The sequence below is a fragment of the Leptidea sinapis genome, chromosome 24 (assembly GCF_905404315.1).
Source record: "Leptidea sinapis chromosome 24, ilLepSina1.1, whole genome shotgun sequence".
Lineage (NCBI taxonomy): Eukaryota > Metazoa > Arthropoda > Insecta > Lepidoptera > Pieridae > Leptidea > Leptidea sinapis.
In genome coordinates, this window is record NC_066288.1 from 10,196,740 (window position 1) to 10,209,051 (window position 12,312).

General features: G+C 34.8%; 2 protein-coding genes across 2 annotated transcripts in view; both read right to left on the minus strand.

Annotated features, from left to right (window-relative positions):
- The window catches only part of LOC126971740 (uncharacterized), a 280,527-nt gene that overhangs the window by 37,470 nt on the left and 230,745 nt on the right, over positions 1 to 12,312 (minus strand). The gene's annotated exons all lie outside the window — the stretch shown is intronic.
- Positions 2,292 to 7,890, minus strand: LOC126971739 (uncharacterized). The gene is made up of 4 exons (XM_050818123.1): positions 7,600 to 7,890; positions 3,809 to 3,982; positions 3,328 to 3,487; positions 2,292 to 2,552 (listed from the first exon to the last, which is right to left on the minus strand). The coding sequence occupies exons 1-4, from the start codon at positions 7,678 to 7,680 to the stop codon at positions 2,398 to 2,400; spliced, it is 570 nt and encodes a 189-aa protein (XP_050674080.1). The 5' UTR covers positions 7,681 to 7,890; the 3' UTR covers positions 2,292 to 2,397.

The window sequence follows — 12,312 nt, forward strand, 5'->3', positions numbered from 1 at the left end:
AGGGGGTAAGTAATTACCGACCCATATCTTAACTATCATCCATTGATAAGTTAGTGGCAAAATACACAAGCGCCTTGATTCATTCATTTTATTCCAACTATAACATAGTATGTGAGAGTCAATATGGTTTTTAGTCGAAAAAGAGCACAACATTCCTTTTATCTGATTTTTCGGATACTGTTAACCGAAACCTGGATAATAGGAAGCATGTGTTAGCACTATTTATAGATATTTCTAGAGCTTTTGGTACCTTGGATCATGATTGTTTAATAAACAAGTTAGAACTCTGTTATAAGAGGTTATATACTTTAATGGTGTCGAAATTACCTCAAAAAATCACGGCTTTCACACAACAACCATGATGTATTTGGGTATCGAGAAATAATCTGTTTCTTGCCTTTTTCAATTGTCGGCAATATTGCAAGTGATGAGTGGAGCTTGGATCCAAAAAGACAGGAGAACCCATTATTTTTAAAAATTTACGATATAAAACATCGGGTTACCTTATTATGAATTAAATACATTTTGATAAATATCTTGTTTCGTATCTGATCTGACTTTGATTACATTATAAAAATAATTATTAATATTATTGAATTCCCTGAACTGAAAAAAACTGATTTTACCAATATGAGATGATTTTATCATGACATTTTCTTTGTTTTTCGTAAAATCGATTTACTTTAAAACTTAAACTTGAAAAATCGATTATTTAGAAATCGATCTTTTTCGATTTACGTCGTAAAAAGATTTAAAAAATCGATTTTTTGATCTTGATTGTTTTGTGTATCGATTCATCAGTTTACGATTCAAATCGATTTAAAAAACGATCATTTTCGAAAAGAATCGCCGTCCCTGACATAATACTGACAATAGCTGTTTGCATAAATAAAAAATAAACTACGTTTAAAAAAACCGACTTCAAGAACTGGGAAGTATCAAATAACTAAAAATTTAATTTAATACACCTCTTATGCAAACCTTTACCTTTAATATTAATAAAATACTATTATTTGTATGTGCTACATATTGATAGATTTTAAGTCAGTGCCATATGGCAGGGACCAAATGGCATCTAAATAATTGTAAATCGGATCATAAATCTCAGAGTAATCGGTGTACATACATAAAAAAATACCGATCGAATTGATAACCTCCTCCTTTTGGAAGTCGGTTAAAATACTAATTACTTTATATCGTCATGTACTTCAAGTAATAATAGAAATTTCAATTTTGTATGAACGTCTCCAACTGTCAATAATTATTAATTATTCACAATGACAATGTAGGTAGGTATAGAACGTCATTAATTATTCAGAATAATTAGGATATGAAGTGTATGTACGTAGGTAACTACAATTACAAATTACATTTTTGTCTCGGAAATCCGGTGACGTCTAAGTAACTGAATTGACGTAGCAATAGCTTTGACGTACATAAAGAAGTACCTATTGGTTTAAACTGAGGGAAATGTCAAATGCTTCAGTCACACATTTGTATATTAATGAATTACTTATATTATATTATGTCATATGATTTAATGGAAAAAAACATAAATTTGCCGATATATCGTCGTCAACTGAGATCGTGTCCTTGTTGCGTAGTGGAAATTAATAGTTAATGGCAGGAACATAATATTAAACGTGTATCTTACCTGATGACAGTACCGGGTTCCAAATAGGTATAATATAACGATTGCAAGGATTTGGTTGTACATGGACATGTTGGTCTAATTTGTTTTAATCTTTGTGCTATTTACCTGAGGAAATGTACCAAGATTTCCACATCTTGTATCCGTGCAAGTGGTATTTATTCAGAGAACCTTCACACACTTAAAAAAATAAGCGGCTAATAAACAATTTAAATTCCAACTACATACATACATATTATCACGTGGTACCAAATACTGCAGTTGATTTCTCCCGTTGACCACATTTTGATATAGGTAACTAATCTATGATCTTCCGTAGATTAGGTATTCGTCGCCGGCATTTATACCTATAACATACTTAGTATTTTGTCGACCATGCCATTGATGTTAAAGCACAATGCTTAAGAATATATCATCCAACATTTAATGGTTTACTGTTTAAAAAATTTACAAGATTAGTACTTTCAACATCTTCGTACCATATTCCTGCTCTAATTAGTCTAAAGCTGTAAGCTGTCAAAGATAAGAATCGCTGCTCCCTCTGTACACAGCGTTAGTCCTATTACTGGGTCGGGTATATTGTCTCACCATCAATCCAACTCAAAACCTCACCAGTAATAAAAACAAAATAAAAATATAATTTATATAACATTGTAATTTAATAGCTCCAATAACTTAATTTATATATCCACTTAAAGTTAACTTAATATTATGTAAAATTAGAAGGATAGAATAATTATCGGTGACTAGGCACGGGTAAGACCAGCAGGTAGTGGAGTGGGCTCGGTCGTTTGGACCGGCCGGTACAGCCTGCCCGAGCGCTGGAACCTCACTTCGTCTTCCTCGAACATGATCTGCTTGTGACGACTATGAACCACTATAATGCAATACACTGATATACCTGTAACAATTTTGATGGAAATTAATCAGTTGCTGAACAGCGTATAGCGTTTTTAAGAAAAATCAAGAAAAAAGTAATATCTATTATTTTGTAATTGTAAGTTTCACACATACACACACACAAGCTGCACCTGTGTACAGAATAAGTGCACTCTGTGTAACAAGGGCGTTCCGAGCTGTCTCCGAAGTCGCAGTGTGTATCATTGCTGGTATGATACCACTAGAATTAGTAGCAGTAGAGCGAAGGTCTAAACTACAACACGGACCATGTATTCTTTACATGTCCTCGATGCTTACCGAAGTAAATGGGAAACGGTGATAGAAACCACCAGCAGGATTCGTCCAGAATATATTATGACCATATTACCGGAATCACAGCCTCGAATTGAAGCTTGGGATACTACAAACGGATATACTACTGAAGTGTTAAAGGAGTTACGCACTCTAGAAAGAGAAAGAACCCAAATGAGGCAAGCACCAAGTAGAAGTAGCCTCTAGCAGCCAAGTCCCTCCCCATGAAAAAATGCATGACGGCAATTCAATTCCGCATAGAACAGCGAGAGAACAGAAGAAAGATTTGGTTTATCATATTAGACGGGATACCTGCCATCCACACATGCACACACACACATAATTACTAGCTTTGACAAATCTAAACTTTTCTAACCTTATGTTTGTTTATGGTCAGTAGGGAATATTTGTGTTGGAAGAACCCATCAGTAAATAAAATCAGCAACAGGCAAAATGTTAGACCTAACTGAACAGCTTTTACTTACAAGCTCGTGCGAGATGTACCGCAATAACGACAGATTCTATCTCCAACATCTCGCCGGAGTCCTGCAGGATGAGGCTGATACCAGTGAGACACATCACGAAGAACAGCGCGGTCATGATGCCGGTCACGATCGTCCACGGGAGCGTCAGGGACGCTAGCTTCTGTAACACAATCGATACTGAGGCTCTGTCCAAAACAGAGAGGTAGTCCCGAGCTAGTCTATTGTTGTCTACTGTGGTTGAGCCCGGGGCATGCTCAATTCTAGGATGATTCTAGGATGCCAAACTTAACGTTTTTCTTCCTTCAGCGATAATATTTTTATACGGTGTGTTGTATTTTTTTTGGCACGAATTTCTCACTTCTTTGTTTATCGCAAGCATCTTTATTTCATTATAGATTTTGTCATGAACCACCTTTTTATCATGGCAGTTATATGAGGGTAGAACATTTTTAATATAACCAAGTGGAATTGTAAATGAAACCTTATATGCAGCGAAGATAAGCACGAGGGAGCACAGCAGATGTAACCCGCTGACGAGCGCGGCGGCGATGTACAGCACGCGGCGGTGGGCTGACACACGCCCGCCCTCCGGCGAGCTGATCGGTGCGAACGTTACCAGAAGGCTGTAGCCCGCCAGCTCCAGGAGCGCCCATACCTTGGAACAAGCATCTTATCAAAAAATGAAATTGGACTGCGTCTCCAACAGATCAATGCGTCACCAGGATGATTCCCGACATAATGGGATGCGTGCACGATGCCAGCTTAGGTGGGTACCATAGTGGAGCCATTTTCTGCCATGAAATAGTAATTTGTAGGCATTGGGGTAACGCTGCCGATATATATATATATACAATATTTGTGTTGCAGAAGAGGGCTATTCGTGCTATTAATAACATAGGTCCTAAAGAATAATTGAGAGCAAAATTCAAAGAAATTAACATCTTGAGTCTTGACTGCTGCTTCTCAATATATTCTTGATATTGTGATGTATTTTCATAGGCACATAAGTTTCTACTAATTTGCTAGAAACTGTCATAACCATAATGTCAACACCAGGAACAGACATAAGCTTATAATGCCTACTACTCGGCTAAGCCAAGTTAGTAAGTCTTTTGTGGGGCGATGTATGTGCATTTACAACAAGATCCCAGAAAATGTTCAAAACCAAAGTATTGCGTTATTCAAAAGAATTGTTAAAAAACGTTTGTGTGGTAAAAGTTACTATAACATAAATGACTTTCTTAATGATACCACAGATTGGTTTCAATAATAAGTTTAATTGTACAATATTACTGTGTAAATATATTTTTTAGATAAAAAAGCGGGCTGCTGAGTTTGTTGCTCCCATTCTTTTCAGGTCTGAGGCATTCGTTCTGGAATGGATGGTAGTTTTTGACTTTCATTAAGTGATGTAACATCCTATTTTGAATGAAAATATTTGAATTTGAATGAACTGCATTGATTGCACTTCATATCCAACAGATCAATGCATCACTAGGATGATTCCCGACATAATGGGATGCGTCTTTGCACACGAAGCCAGCTAGGCGGGTACAACATCGGAGCCATGTTCTGCCATGAAACAGTAATATGTACACATTATTGAACTTTGAAGTGATCCGTAGAAGTAGTGACAAAAGCTGGAGACTGTAACTTATCTCCACACCAAGTAAGTATGTAGTGGGTAAATTCCCCACGGAAAGGATGTGTAAATCCATGAATTCCTGACCACAGAGATTGCCAGAAAACCAAAGGCAATTAATTCGAATATGATTTCTTTTTATTTATTGCTGAGACTTCAATAAATAAATACATGTAGAAGTTATTAATACTACATAACGTCATACAAAATAAATGCATTTTTATTTGTGATAGAACTGATGGCCAGACTAGGTACATGAATAAAACATTAATATGATTAAGTACCAACCTATTTACATAATATACTTACCATTATTTTAAAATAGAAAAACTTTTTCATTTGATGTTCATTGTAGTAGATGTTTTTTATGAATATAAGGGACGAGACGAGCAGTACTATCAGCTGATGGTAATTGATATGACCTGCTCATTACAATGCAGTGCTCTCAGGATTCTTGAAAATCTCAAAAATTATGAGCAGCACCACAATTGCGCTCGTCACATGATGTTAAGTCTCATTTGCCCAGTAATTTCACTAGCTACGGCGCCCTTTAGACCGACACACAGTAATGTTTACACATTACTACTTCACGGCAGAAATAGGCGCCGTTGTTGTACCCATAATCTAGCCGGCATCCTCTGCAAAGAAGCCTCCCACTGGTAGATATACTATCAATTTTTTTTATCGTATTGTCTTATTGCAATTGTAGTAAGTATCTATCATCGAAATTGGACTTGTGATGCTGCGAAGTCAACAAAAGCTAAAAATTATTTTAATTTGCGTACCATATTGCATAAGATGTTTAACTAAGTGACATTACTTATCATATTGTAAACATTTCTCAAGGTTCCCAATGCATACTTTACACCTGTGATCATACCAAACGTATAAACGTTTAAACATTATCTATATATTTAAAAATGAATTGCTGTTCGTTAGTCTCGCTAAAACTCGAGAACGGCTGGATCGATTTAGCTAATTTTTGAAAATGCTCGGAATGAAATAAAAACATTGATTTTGATTTTCCTTTGATGGACCGGTTCAGAAATCAAATTAATACAAAAGTTTAAATTGAATAACTAATTAGAATTTTTATATCATTCTAACTTTATCAGGAGGTAAAAAATAAACTTAATTTAAGGTAACTATAGAAGATTAACTACAGTTGTCTACTATCTATCAGATTATATTTGTGTAGATTGATAAATCTTAAGTTTTGTCACAAATTAAATTTCTGAACGCAAATTATATGACATTTTACAACAAACTATATTGTATGGATTAATAAATCTAGTTTTGTCAAAAAATAACCGCACCACAAAACAAAACAAAAAATATAGTTTATCAAAAACTTTAAATTGATTATCCGCCTGTATCATAACTGTGTGTGTCTGTCAATATCAAATTGAAACCTTATAAAGAGCCAGTATTTTAGGAAAATTCTGTTTTGTAAGTAAGCAATAATAAAATTTCATTCATATTGAGCAGTTTGTTTGTTTTAATTTAAAAAGGATTCCATTTGTTTGTTTTAAGTTTATTTTATACAAAAGTTTAGGTCTTTTATTTATCGATTGAAGAGGTACGAAGTTTGCAGCGTCAGCTAGTTATATATTAGACTAGCTGACCAGACAGACGTTGTTCTGTATATAATAAATAAAATAATGTTTTTATATGAATTTGTCAATAATATATCATAACATCAAAAATTACTTCGTAAAATATGCACCCTGCTGTCGTAATGAAATTGTTTCACAGCAGAACTGTCAAACCGTGCTACAATAAAATCTCTCATAGAAATTATGTATGGACACATCAAAGGAAAAACAAATTTGTTGTTTTTATTTAATTTAGCAGCATTTTCCTATTTATTCACCTTTTGAACCTTCTCTGGACTTCCACAAATAATTCAAGACCAAAATTAGCCAAATCGGTCCAGCCGTTCTCGAGTTTTAGCGAGACTAACGAACAGCAATTCATTCTTATATATATAGATAACAATCTTTTCTTGTTAGCGAATTACATGTATTTTGTATTAGTGTGACTAAGACAGAGTACAGACCTAATGTTTGACACGATATTTTCATATTTTACAAGCTATATTATATTTCACCGGGAAACCATGGCGGCGCAACCAGTCGCCGCTACCAACAGAATGTATACAACTCAACAGAGAGTTACCAATTGGTGCCCGTTTGGTTGCTCAACCAATTTGGTGGCGCGACCAGCTCGGACGCGTCATGACTCTAATGTCTGTATGGTGTCTAGTTTGATAGCTTACGGACACCACGGTGGCACGACTAGTTGCGCCGGTGTCCCGATGATTTTTTTTATTACCAAAATAAGGGATGAGACGAGCAAGACTCAATCACCTATTAATGTATACGTATCTGAAACATTGAAAGAATGGAACTAGAAGTTGCAATACAATCACGTGTTATAGTTATATTTGCGCCAATTGTTTATAGCTCAACTCGCAGAATGATTTCAGTTATTCCACGATTCTATTTATACTGAGAGTCAAGAGTTTCATGACGTCAGAATACAAATATTTACAGCTGAGAGTTCTGGCTTAATACATTAAATATACGAGAAGTGCTAGCAGTAAACGTCAAGGTTATCAAATGGCCTACCGTATACACGTATCCAATAATAAGTGTACCCGTGTGTAAGCTGGCGATACAGCAACAGTTCTTCACCATCGGCACACCCATCTTGAACCAAACTCTTCTTCCGATAAATCAATCATTCGCACTGATGTTCAACGATGTTAATATAAAGTGCGATACAATCACGTCATTATTCGCACACGAACACGGTTTTCGTTCAGTTCATGTACGTCTCCTTTATCGCGTCGGTTCTCTGTCACTGATATAAACAGTTGACTATAATCATAAGTGTAGACGCGATACCATCGTAAGCGTAACCGATTATGTAACTCAATTATTTTCTAGCGGCTTATCTTTTTTTATGGAAGAGGAGCACAACCGAACGTACCGTAAGGTTTTGTTGAGTGATCACCGCCGCCCACATTCTAAACCACACCAGACGAATCCCAGGAGCGTTGTGGGGCGGGACCTTTAGGGGGAGGTTATCTGAATAATTATTTATATTTATATTCGATAAGACTCACTGCAACATATTAATATTGTATCTTTAATGAAAATGTATTTAGTAAAGCTGAAGCCAAACAATGGCTATAAACAATGTTTCAAATGAGGATGTTACTTTTGCAAGTAGATGCATGGAATTTATTGAAGTGAAACTTCTTTGGGCGCATGAGGGTAATTTTTTTACGGATGAAACGCAATAGAGCGTCACGAAAATGTGGGATGATTTTGTTTGGAAAAGGAGGAGGTTTTTGTTCAAGAGAGAGCGATTGACACTGATTGAGGCAGGGTATTTCTTACTCTCGGGCTTCCTGCTAGCCTTGTATCGTGCAGGTTTAGCGCGCGGTCGCTAGTAAGTAGAACATCTTCCCTACTAGCCTTGTATCGTGCAGGTTTTTTTTTAATCCAAGATGGCCGCCGCGTAAAATTATGATTTCAACAATATGGATACCGAATCCGAGCTTCACGAGGATGCAGAGAACGAATTTGGGATCATTTTTGAAATCCAAGATGGCCGCCGTGCTAATTTATGATTTCAACAGTAGGTATGGATATCGAATCCGAGGTTTTCGAGGTGCAGAGAACGAATTTGGGATCATTTTTGAAATCCAAGATGACAGCCGCACAAAATTATGATATCGTATCCGAGGTTCTCGAGGGTGCAGAAAAGAAATTTTGGATCATTTTTTATTCCAGTCTCTATATGTGCTAATAAAGTGTGCTAAAAGACTTTTTTATCCAAGAAAAAGGAGAGGGCGATTGAGTCCGATTGAGATAGAGTGAGAAAGAGCGAACGTAGTATGAAGCAAATGGCACCGCTAGTAAATAGAACAACTTCCCTCCTAGCGTTGTATCGTGCAGGTTTAGCGGGCGGCCGTGAAAACGTAAAACATCTTCCCCACTAGCTTTGTATCGTGCAGGTTTAGCGCGTGGATGCGAAAAAGTTGAATATCTACCCTACTACCGTTGTATCGTGAAGGTTTAGCGCACGGCCACGAGTAAGTAGAACATTTTCCCTACTAGCGTTGTATCGTGTAGGTTCAGCGCTTAGCCGCGAGTAAGTAGAACATCTAATAATAATAATAATAATAATAATTCTTTATTTGCATAATGTGTGTATACAAGTTAACAAAATAATTCTATACGAATCAACACATTAGCCAAAAAGGGCATGCAAATTACATAACCTCCATGTCATTATATAATAATAAAATTCTAAGATAACAGCACATAATATTTCATTGTTACATTATATTAGCATCTACACAATATATACATGTAATATACATATTATGTAGTCAAAGTTAAACACAAGATTATAAAAAAAGAAAACCACAAATTTAAAAGGTCGGATACAGCACAGATATTGTAACTAATTAGCCATTGATATAATTGAGTTTTAAATGGACCGATATTCAACATTTTTATAGCATCGGGAAGTTTATTAAATATTTGAATACACATGGCATTACAATTTTTAGTAAACAAAGTAGTTCTGGGTACTTTTTTGTAAACAAGTCTATTTGGATATCGTTGGTCGCGGTCATACATTTCCTTGGCAGTGGTGAAAAGATATTTATGTCTCTTTACAAAAATGCTTATTTCGTAAATGTATAGGCACGGCAAGGTTAACAATTTTAGTTTAATAAACAGCGGTCTACACGATTCGTACGGACCTACCCCACAAATCGCACGGATATATTTTTTTTGTGCAATAAATGCTTTTTGGATGTTTACGCCATTACCCCAAATTATAAGACCGTATCTCAAGATAGATACAATATAAGCATGGTAAGCTGACCGTGTGGTACCTAAATCTGTAATCTTTCGTAGGCGCCTCAGGGCATAAACAAATTTATTTACTCTACCACAGACCTTATTTATGTGTGATGTCCATTTAAGCTCATTGTCTAAAATGATACCTAAAAATGAAGTTTCCTTTTTTTCATCCATAATGACGTCATTATATTCTATTTTTAAATTATTACGTAGAACATTTGAAAATGTCATGTAGTTCGATTTAGTTAGATTTATTTTAAGATTGTTCACACCAAGCCATTTAATCATTTTGTCCATATCGACGGTGGAAAGGCAAAATTTACTAAGCGACACTTTTTGGGAAATTGAGTTATATACATCAAACGATTCAGAAAAAAAAAACTACATCGTACAGTCTCACTCTCATGCTTCTATGATGACTTTTGATGTCGCTTAGGTATTCGAATCTTAGGTGATTTTTTATAGCTTCCGGCGTATGAAGCAAAGAAATCGGCGATTAACAAAGATCATTGATCTTGCATTAATGGAAGAGGTAAAGGAATTGGAAGGGCTAATTACTAAATCTCTTCGCCATGAGGAGTCATGGCGAATCCATGCTGTTATATTATGCTCGTAAGCTAGCTGTATATAATCTTTGTTTCTACGAAAACGGTACCCGAAAAGTATTTTGTTTTTATTGGGACGAAAGCAACGGAAAAAGGGGTGACAATATCATGAACAGATATATAAAATCTATTGACGAAAGAGGCACACTTACTCTTTACTGCGACTGCTGCCCAGGAAAATCGAAATAGGATGGTTTTGGCGATGATACACTCGACTTTACAGATATAAAATAATCTTGACAGTACATGAGAGTTGACAGTGTTCATGCAGTCAGCGAAAATAGTTTAAAGAAAAATATCAACTATGCACCCTCGCAATAGTACACTTTGTGTTTGCCATTGCTAGGAAAGAGCCCTTTCCATATGAAGTTGAAAAACTCAGCAATGAAGATTTATAAATGGGTATAGATATAACTAATAAATATTTTCTAATAATCTTGTATGAAAAATAAGTAAAATTATAATTGCCACCTTCAAAAAGAATAAGCCTTCAAAGATATCTGTGAAGTACACAAAGAACAAATCTGTAAATTTGAGTTAAATCGAGATTCAGTCCAAAACCGAAGTCCCGCCTATGACATTATGTTATCGTTCTCATCTCCGAATAGCCAAAGTAAAGTATGACGATTTAATTAATCTTTGTAAAGACAATGTTATTCCCACTCATTTTCAACATGAGTATATTATTCTACCAAATTCTCTTCTCTTCTCTCTTTTCCTAAATCTGATATTGAAGATATTTCTGATAACGATAAATGTTAAAGAGAGAAAAATGATTTTTTATTTCTTTCTATTTTTTCATATATTTTTGTTACAAAAATATTTGTAACTAATCATGTCAGAGTATTTAATTAGTAATGGTAAGTTTAGTTTTATTATAATTAAGTGATATCTTTATAATTTTACTTCTTTGTATTAGAAGGCTTTAAAATACAAAGGGTCTAAAAAAGTTCAGAATTCTAATGTTTACTCTGTGTACTTTACTTACTTTACGTACGTTTTTTTTTTTAAATTTATTTCATGTTACACGTACATAGATTTCATTTTAAACCTTATAGTCTTATTGATTTATAAATCTTCTATAAAAATACATCTCAGTATAGGTAATTTTAGGAAAAAGCTGGAAAAATTTGGCTGGTTGTAAAAACGAAACTCAGTTCTGATTTTGGATTTTAGTAGTTAAGGTTTTTTCTTTTTTTAATAATATTAACAGATTGTGATTTTGCCTTATTTCCATTTGTTTCCAAGAATTTAAGAAAGGGATTTTTTATTATTAGTGCTTTGGTAAAACTTAAAACTATTACGAAGTACTTTATTCATGTTACAAAATAAAAGTGAGTCGATTTTTAAATGTTTTCTTTATTTTGTCTTAATTTAAGCTGTATGTACTCATTTTTTTTCGAGCCCCAAATAAAAATATTTTAGTGAGGATGCCTTTGTAGATACATAAAAAACATTATCAAGAATATATTGATAGGAACCGTTAAGATGTTTATTTCTTTAAATTTTGCCCTCAATGATTCTTCGACACTCGCGGGGCACTACAGAATAAATAAACTCACAATCTTAGGCCACAGAGATTGCAGGGCGTGTAGGTATATATTCTATAATAGAGCAGATGAAACCCCGTTGCAAATTATCTCTGAGTGTGGTCCTCTAATGCGTTAACATAGCATCTCTAGGGAAGTCGAATTTTTCAACCATTTGAGATACGTCAGCTATTAACAGACATAAAAGGCATTTATTTTCTCAAAATTGATTCCTTTAGAATTATATACTATACTACCGCAAGTGTGATTTTCTTTTTCTATCAAAATAATAAGCAGGATCTATATTTTATACTGACAAGACG

Bases quoted from the DNA above. Each gene is read 5' to 3' on its own strand.
- LOC126971739 (XM_050818123.1), bottom strand. From the start codon at position 7,680: ATGGGTGTGCCGATGGTGAAGAACTGTTGCTGTATCGCCAGCTTACAC. The intron at 3,983-7,599 runs GTAGGCCATTTG...GCTTGTTCCAAG, and splicing joins TTATTGGATACGTGTATACG to GTATGGGCGCTCCTGGAGCT. The intron at 2,553-3,327 runs GTAAGTAAAAGC...AAATTGTTACAG, and splicing joins GGTACATCTCGCACGAGCTT to GTATATCAGTGTATTGCATT.